We start from the raw sequence: 9,476 nt of genomic DNA on the forward strand, positions 1-9,476 counted from the left end.
TCTCCTGGGAGTTCTAGCACCTTTCTGACCCTCAGGCTCACAATGAAAGCTTGCTAGTCCTGGAAACTAGATCCTTTCCCTCCAAAAGCAGAAGGTAGAAAACGGATTGAGATCAGATCCAGGAAAATGAGCAAACAAAGAAAATGACCCAAGATTCCATGATCTGGTGAGTACTAGGAAAAGTTTCTGATGCTACGTTTATTTTCTGAAGAAATTTCGAAGACAGACATGCAGACATTGTCTGTGCCCCTGTAAGATCTTGGAGAACACACTTAAAGGCAGATTCTACTCACCTGCCCTTCCCAAATTATGTCGTATTTGTTGGTGAAGTTTGATTTCAGCATTATGCTTTCTATGATTCTTTTGGATTCTGACATAATTCCTTCTTGACACTCTTGGTCTTGTCCATTTGAGTGACAGATGTGTAGTAAAGTAGTTTAAGGAATATTGGGTTTGTAACTAAAAGACTGGGTATGAAACCTTGCTGTGTCATTTACTTGCTTTTTTATGTTTTAATTTTTTAAAGATTTTATTTATTTAGCAGAGAGAGAGAGAGCACAGGTGAGCACACAACCAGGGGGAGCAACAGGCAGAGGGAGAAGCAGGCTCCCTGCTGAGCAGGGACCCCCCCCCCCCCCATACGGGAATGGATCCCAGGACCCTGGGATCATTACCTGAGCCAAAGGCAGACATTTAACTGACTGAGCCACCCAGGAGCCCCTGTTTTAATTTTTTTTTAACCCTGGCTTATTCAGAACGTAATCTTTCTGAGCCACAGTTTCCTCTATGTGAAAGTGCCTACCATAATACCTGGCACATTGTAGTTGCTCAACGTGTTTATTGGAGCTGAAAATAGGAAGAACAGCTTGCTTTTCAGAATGTTAAAGCTTAAGTAATTTTGGAATCATGTAGATAGATCTGAGCAGTTCTTTTCTATCTCATTTCCAATTTAACATGTTCATTCCAGTAAATGGTTTTTGGTTTTTGTTTTGTTTTACTAGACAGCTCAAGGATAAGGATGAAGGGGGAGGGGAAGAGAGGGTGAGTGAGGTAGAGGGTGGACTGCCTCAGTCTGGGGGCTGCTACCTCCATATATTTTACCCTCCTCACCTGAACTCTTTGAGTCCTCTGCCTCATAGCTCATAGCTATGAGTAACTCCCTTACCCAATGTGGCATCCATGTGCGCGAATGGGCCACTTGTCTTCATAAAAAGAACATGGCCGGCGGACCCACTTGTGTTGATACACAGGTGGTAAGGTTGAGGGTGAGGCTGGTGTTAACATTTAATCGTATCTTACGGTAACGGCACCAGGTGTTATATGGAGGTCAATCAAGGAATTTCTCACAACACGTAGGCAGATGGAATACAGGAGAATGGATCTAATTTTTAAAGTTCTCTTTGTAAGTGTATTTTGGTAAGAAGAATTTCTTCTGGATACTCCTGAGTAAATTGTTGACTATATCTGGGAGATTACACTGTACTCACTGGACAGAAGTGTTGCTAGTAGGAGTTGTGTTATTCTTGCAAATAGAACTGTGTTTGTGTATAATGAAACAGATACAAAGATGTGGCATAGTGTTATGCTTGTGTTGTGCCTATGTGTAAGAGTTTGGAGAGTTTATGTTTATAGTTAGCTTAATTTCAGTTATAACCATTCACTTGTGTGGTGTCCGGACTGTAATCTTGCGAAACTTTGGGCTGAACTTTACCCCTCGTTTCACTCTCATTTTCTTCCTATTGTATCTCCTTCTTCATTGTGCTATTTCCTACTCTAGATTCTCAATTCAAGAAGGGAGCTGAACTTTTCAATATGTCAACAGAAAGTCAGAAGTGATTGAGAAGAGAGAAAATAAGGAATGATAACCACAAATGAGGGAATAATATTGTTTTAATTAGAGCCCTGCCTGAGGAGATTTGGCACTGTTAGATGTAGGTATTTGTAAACTATAGGCAAGCTGTGTACCTATTTTCCAACCATTAAATGGAATTATCAAAATAAACAATTTCCCAACTTTACTGGGTCCTTGATTCCAATGGCTTCCAATAATCTAGTAATACATGGCACTAAGGAGAGAACTGTGGGATAATGTTTTATATATGTAAGGACCTTACAGTCTAGGTAAGAGAAGGAGTAGCCAATATGCATTTTTTTCTTTTTTTCTTTTTGAAGATTTTATTTATTTATTTATTTATTTATTTATTTATATATTTTTTAAAGATTTTATTTATTTATTTGAGAGAGAGAATGAGAGACAGAGAGCATGAGAGGGAGGAGGGTCAGAGGAAGAAGCAGACTCCCTGCCGAGCAGGGAGCCCGATGCGGGACTTGATCCCGGGACTCCAGGATCATGACCTGAGCCGAAGGCAGTCGCCCAACCAACTGAGCCACCCAGGCGCCCTGAAGATTTTATTTTTATGTAATCTCTACACCCAACATGGGCTCAAACTCACAACCCTGAGATCAAGAGTCGCATGCTCTACTGACTGAGCCAGCCAGGCGCCCCTACATTTTTGTCTTAACACAGTGAGAAAACTGTCTAGATGTAATTGAAGGGGTAGAGTATTGGTCATATTGTATAGAAATGTTGGTCAAGAACACTGATAGGTTAGAATCTAACCAATAGGAAGAATCATCCTAGAAGGTTCTGGCATCAAGGCATGTCTTTTCTCAGGTTGACACAGTGGACAGGCAAAGTCATGTGGTAATTGAATATTTAACTGCAGAGAGAAAAGCAATGTGAGAGGAATATTGTTGCTACAAGTGAGTATGAGCATCTTCTGATATAAGCGCTTTGGTGGGCTCTAAAGGTGGTAAGGTTTCCTGTGTAGGCTTCCATGCCTATGGGGTGGGTATGCCTGGTGTGTTCACCTTAAAAATTCTAGACTCATTTCGTATATTCCACATGTCTCCAGCCAAGCTCTAATAGTTGGAAAGAGCTTATTGTACAAATGCCTGGAAAGCAATCTACCGAGTGGCCCTCACCATAGCCCTACACGTTTGTTTTCTTGGTCTAGCATCCTATTATTTTGTGTTTCCGGTTGTTAGTAAGCCTAGCTTCTTTAAAGTATCCATGCCCAAATAAAGATACACAAATGAACCTTGTTCAGGAAATGGAATAGAAGTTCATACTGTATCCAAAGGACCACACTGTGCTCTGTAATAAGTGTGATATGTAGGTGCAAGGGTACAAGTATGGATTTGAGTCACTGGGTGTGGGTGGGTATGTTTGGCCATGTGCCTGTAGTTGAGTTTGGCCCACCATGAGCAGTTCTAAGTGAGGACACATGTGCACACAGGCCTTTAAATGTCTTCCTTTGGTATGTATTAGTGGGTGTGGAGTTTGGTTTCTGGGCAGAGCTTGCAAGCTGGAGCTGGCTGCTGACCGACTTTTTCTTCCACTTGCACTGTGGTCAAGAGAGATTATGCTCGATGGACTCTGAAAAACAAACTGAGGGTTCTAGAGGGGAGGGGGTGGGGGGATGGGTTAGCCTGGTGATGGGTATTAAAGAGGGCACGTTCTGCATGGAGCACTGGGTGTTGTGCACAAACAATGAATCATGGAACACTACATCAAAAACTAATGATGTAATGTATGGTGATTAACATAAGAATAAAAAAATAAATAAAAAGAGAGATTATGCTCACAGAACACTCCCCCGGAGAGCCAAACTCGTTAAACTGGCTGCTCCCTGAATGAACACAATTACATCTGATAGTGCACTGAAAAGGAAGTAAGAGGAAAGGAGAACAAGAATGAGAATGGCAGTGAGACATTTTCAGGCAGCTTTTGAATTCTCTGGACTGTGCTAATGTTTTATTATTTAAGGTCTCCTTCTCTACCATCTCAAGGCTCCCTGATTCTTGCCCTAGCACCAGTGCTTTCCTTCCATGTGGTCTTGTGGAATTGTGGAAACTTTCTCAACTCCCTTTCACCTTGCTTTCTCGACTTATAAACTAGATGATATGGACTTTGTTATAATTCATTGACTTCATAGATCCCTTGTTATGTACAAGCCCACAGATAAGAAGGTGACTTTCCTCTCCCCAGTTTTCCTCCTGGCCACTCCTCTGTATACATGGGCTTCTGTCAACCAACCACACACCTGTCTTTCTTCTGAGTTGTAAGAAAATTGTCTAATTCTCATCTCCCAATCATGGAGCTTCAAGAATAGTGAAAAGGGGGTGAGGCTGGAACTGGAAGGTTTCTTTATATATGTGTTTCAGGCACTAAGGGACTCTGCCTCAATAAGTCACATTGTGGTTATTAGTATCAATAATAAAGCACAACATGTAATAGAAGACCACATAATATGGTGAATAGCACTTATGTACAACAGAGCATTCTGTAATTCTGATTTGTAAAATTTTACCTTGTTATCAAATCACTACAAAACTAGATACATACTTAGGATCACCTAGATAGTGAAAAAAAAAAAATCACCATTCCCCCCCCCCCCCCCCCCCCCCGATACATCAGAATTAATTAGAACCAGGGAGGACTTTTGTTTACCAAGGGCAAAATAAAGTTTGTATATATATATATATACCAGTTCTCTTCAGAAAGAAAGGACCAGGTTTGGGGAGGTGTAATTTCAAATATATGCTGATCATACAGAATTAAAAGTGATGTACCTAAAGAATCTCTGGCTCAGTAAGCAAGAAACTAGTTTACTTGGAGGAGAATTGGGAACTGAATAAATGGAGAAGGATGGGGTAGGAGAAAGATTTTTATTTATTTTATTTATTTATTTATTTTTAATTTTTTATTTTTGTAACTTATGAATATATATATGTATATATGTATATATTACATAGTTAAAGAGAGAGAAAAAGAAAATGGCTTGGTTCTGATACTCCCTTTAATCTATATACTAGTAGGAATGAATGCCTGTGTCTGTCTATATATAATGACCAGGGGAAGCTCCAATTAAAAAATAAGTGATACACAGAAAAAAAATATTAAACCTGCTTAAGATTATAGGGGAGGTAGATCATTTCCATATAACCCATGGACCACAATTGCTCAGACCAGTGCTGCGAACATGAACTTGAGCATTGGAGCAGGGGTCTTGGGTAGGAGGGGAACCTTTAAATAATTTGAGAAACAATGGCATGAAAGGATAAGGCCAGATCAGGGCTATATTTGTATAATAGAAAAGGGGAAAATGCTAGGAAAAAAACAAAAGTTCTTCACACTTGAACATCAGGTAGATGGATAGAGATGAATGGATGACTCAGAAAGTTCCAGGTAGCGATGTACTTAATACCTAATGATCTTTTGAGGTATCTTAAAACTCTCTGTATGCTCCATTTGATTTTTTCAGAATAATTTCATCCTTGGGAATTACTCTCAGTGGTGCTCTGTGCATTCTCTGAGGGCCAAGCAAAGGAGTGGACAGTTGTGTGACCTGGGAGATGAGAGAGGCATGGCACGAAAGCTACTGGAATGCAGTCTCAGTGACAAGCTGTGTGGTAAGGACAGACACCACAGATGCCTATCTTCTGATTCTAGGATGACAGAGACGAAGGTCTGCATAGATTCTAGGAGAATGAGTTGACTTCTAGTAGAAATGAAGACGGTGTTCATAAAGGAATGGGCACTCGAGGTCATTGTCTTTGAAGAGGGACAAGTGCCAGTCAGAGATCCAGATACTGCATCCTTCACCTCAGCAGGAAAAATGAGAGATGAGACACAGAGCACCCTTGATAGGCTGAGAAGTGGGGACACTGGGCTTTCTGATTAGAGAGCTGCTCCCAGTAGTGGTGCCATTGTATGGAAGTGGAGGGGAAGAAGGAAGAAATGATCATTTCACGTATGAGGGTGGGTGAAGGACTACCCACTGTGTGGGTAGGGGAAGTTGTGTGGACATCAGATTGGGGTTCTTCTTCAATCTCTCCTCCTCCTGCTTGATTTCCTACCCAGTTGTCCGGGAGCAGCAGTATGAGATCATCATCATCCCAACCATTCTGGTTGGCACTTTCCTTATCCTTCTTGCAGTCATCCTGTGGCTTTTTATCAGAGGACAAAGAGCTCAACAACAGTCTCCTGGACTCCAAGGTAAAACTCAAATTGGGGCTGGGAGAAGGGCTGGGGAAAATAGAGATTACAGAAAGTAAGACCCAAGTCTCAATGAGCCCAAGTCTAGAAGGTGAGGTCCCTGCTATGGAAGAGGAGGTATGGGGCCCCTCTTGTGGAGCTGAGGGGAGGTGAGCTCTTCTCTAGGAAGTCATGAGTAGAAACTCAGTATATGCTTGTTAGTTGAAACAACCTTAGGCAAGAGAGGCTTCATGTGACCTGTTTCTATCTTCTTTGTCCTACTGCACTATCAAATATTTGGCCATGTGAGTGTCTACATATTGGGGAGGAAGATTAGTGGGTAAAGCCCAAGGCTTTTTTACCAGCCTCAAAGGATGACATTTACTCTGTAATAGATCCCAGCCCTCCTCTGTGCTCCTGGAATATAAGATGAAAAAGGGTAGCCTTCATAGCAGTCTTTGAAGCATTAAGTAGGAGATAATATCCTGTTCTGAAGTACCAGTGAGCATATAATGAAAATGAATTAGCTTACATGAAACTAAGAGTAAAGAGAAGAAAAAAAGAATCATGACAGTGATCAGAAACTGTTTAGTGGCTGATCCCCATTCCCTCTCTAAATGGTAATTGGGTGATGGGCATTAAGGAGGGCACTTGATGTAATGAGCACTGGGTATTATAAGCAACTGATGAATCACCAAATTCTACCCCTGAAATTAATAATGCACTATATGTGAACTAAATTGAATTTAAATAAAACATTTAAAAAATTATCCCAATTCTCTTCTAATTCACTTCCAGAAAAACTTCTCAGAGAAGTTGTCTAAACTCACTCTCATGACTTCTACTTGTCACATTCTCTTTCGAACATACTAAAATAAGGCTTTTATCCCCACCATTCCACCAAAACAATTCTTTCCGAGATTGCCGATAACAGCTATATTGAATCCTCTTCTTAACCTGTCAAAAGCATTTGGAACAATTATGCACCTTCTCCTTCTTGAAACACTTTATTTTCCTTTTAAACCTATAGTCACTCCCTTAATGGTCTCATTTTCAGTCTTATGGATTCAAACCCTTTCTCTATTCTAACTGTAGTCCCCTTGAAATCCAGATTCCTATATTAAACCACTTATTTTGCAGTTTGGATCCAATACACATCTCATATATAATATGCCCACAGCAAAGGTCCTGAAGTTCCCTCACAAATGTCCTCTGGTTTTCTATGAAGTGTTCAGTCTAAAATCTTGCAGATGTCCTTGACTCCTCTTTCTCTCATACTTTGTATCCAATCCATTAGCAAATCCTGTTAACTCTATCTTTAGAAGAAACTCAAGCCTCTCTCATCTCTCATAGATCGTTGTAATACATTCCTAACTGGTTTCCCTACTTCTCTCCTGGTCCCTTTATGGTTCTCCACAGGACAGCAGAATGATTCTTTTAAGGCCTAAGTCAGTCCTGATCATTCTCGGCTTGGGATAAAATAAAATATAATTTTTTTTTAGAATAAAAAAAGACAAAATTCTTCCAATGACCTTCCATGTGCTGGGCCCTCTCTGGCCTCATCTCGTATGATTCTCCAATTATCCCACATGGTTCCAGCTGTACTAACTTCATTTCTCTTCCTCAAATATGCCAAGTATGCTTCTTCCTCAATACCTCTGCTCTTCCTGTTCCCTCTGTCTATAATATCCTCCCTGGTACCAGTATGGTTTGCTCTCTAATTGCTTCCAGGCATTTCTCAAATGTTCATCCTATTAGAAAGGACTGTCCTGGCCTTGAAATATAAAATAGCATCACAGATAGCCTCTGATTCTGCTATTTTCCTTTATAACACTCATTTCCTGGTATGTTATTATCTGTTTCCCCTCTCCCCTACCACTAGAAAGTAATCATAAGAATCTGGGCTTTGCCGGGCGCCTGGGTGGCTCAGTTGGTTAAGCGACTGCCTTCAGCTCAGGTCATGATCCTGGAGTCCCAGGATCGAGTCCCACATCGGGCTCCCTGCTCAGCAGGGGGTCTGCTTCTCCCTCTGACCCTCCCCCCTCTCATGCTCTCTGTCTCTCATTCTCTCTCTCGCAAATAAATAAAATCTTAAAAAAAAAAAAAAAAGAATCTGGGCTTTGCCTATTCCCAACACCTAGAACAGTTCCTGGAATGCAGGATGTGATATTTGCCAAATAAATTGATAGATTAATGAATGAATGGAGGTTTAATGAGAAGAATGAATTTCTCTTTTCCAATGGAGAAAAACTGACTAAGAAAAGGGGAAAGTACCAGAAGATTTTTTTGACTGAGACTCTGGGAAATATGCAGTTTGACTTTGGGGACATCTTAAGGGAGGAAGAATAGGCACAGCTTAGAGTTGAGTAGTTATCCATACCTTCCCTCCACCTTTAAAAGCCATTTGATTGACTTAAGCATTAGTCCCTACTGGTAGTTACCACCACGTTTCAGGTATCTGTGGTTTGAGTACCAATTCAGGAACTTCCTTAATTGTTTCCATACTAATACTGAACTGTAATCCTGAGAAAAGTAGAAAGAAAATGTCATTACCACTTTCCAGAGGTCCATCTTGAGTTGTCTTAGAAGGAATAGGGTTATTATAAATGTTTTACAAGGTTGGTATTGATGCTGGTTCACAGAAGGTATCCCCACATCGGGCAGAGAGAAAATTGCTAAAGGAACTTCCTTGCCAGTGTGTTCCAGGCTCTGCTTTCCTGGAGTCCCTAGGGTAGGGAAAAGATGATTGGTATCATCTCTTTGTTCTAGGCATTGCCCCTGTGCCTCCATCTAGGGGCCTAAGCTGGAAGGCAGGAGGACATGGAGGAAGTGTGTTTGTGCCACTTAAGGAGACATCGGTGGAAAGCCTCCTACGAACTACCACTCATGCTCTGGCTAAGCTGCAAGTGCCCCGGGAGCAACTCTCTGAAGTTCTGGAGGAGATCCACAATGGTAGTTGTGGGGCCATCTATCGAACCAAGATGTATACTGGGGACCCAGCTAAGCCAAAGAGTGTTGTCCTCAGGGTTTTGAAAGGTAAAAGAAGTGTTTGAGTTCCCTTTCCCTTTTTTACTTTTCCATTGTGAGCCCCCAGCCATGAATGCTAACAAGCTTATAGACATTAAGATGTTAATCAACAAATAGCTGTGATCACAATTGTGAGCAGAGTAAGAAAGGGATAGAAAGTGAAAACTTGAGACAGAAATGTTTTTCTTGGGGTTTTTCCCTAGCTCAGTGTTGCCTGTTGAGGTTGCTAGAACTGATTTTTTCATACTGGATATTAGTGCATGTGGATTTTGAGGTTGTTCCTTCATTTATCTGCACTATCACTTTCCCTAATATTGTTTTCTTTCTTTCTTCCTCTTTCCTTTCTTTCCTTCCTTCTTTCTTTCCTTCCTTCCTTCCTTCCTTCCTTCCTTCCTTCCTTCCTTCCTTC

The 9,476-nt window shown here is 41.0% G+C and overlaps 1 protein-coding gene across 2 annotated transcripts in view; it reads left to right on the top strand.

The window, feature by feature from the left end:
* STYK1 (serine/threonine/tyrosine kinase 1) overlaps positions 1 to 9,476 on the top strand; it is a 53,875-nt gene that overhangs the window by 33,706 nt on the left and 10,693 nt on the right. For both annotated transcript variants that reach the window (XM_035028216.1, XM_035028215.1), the window contains 3 exons: positions 5,328 to 5,475; positions 5,927 to 6,061; positions 8,810 to 9,076. In XM_035028216.1, the coding sequence (XP_034884107.1) occupies positions 5,430 to 5,475; positions 5,927 to 6,061; positions 8,810 to 9,076 (448 nt within the window). In that variant the 5' untranslated portion in view covers positions 5,328 to 5,429. The remainder of the gene's footprint in view (positions 1 to 5,327; positions 5,476 to 5,926; positions 6,062 to 8,809; positions 9,077 to 9,476) is intronic.

The sequence above is a fragment of the Mirounga leonina genome, unplaced genomic scaffold (genome assembly GCF_011800145.1).
Source record: "Mirounga leonina isolate KUSES-001 unplaced genomic scaffold, KU_Mleo_1.0 Mir_201, whole genome shotgun sequence".
In the NCBI taxonomy this organism is placed as follows: domain Eukaryota; kingdom Metazoa; phylum Chordata; class Mammalia; order Carnivora; family Phocidae; genus Mirounga; species Mirounga leonina.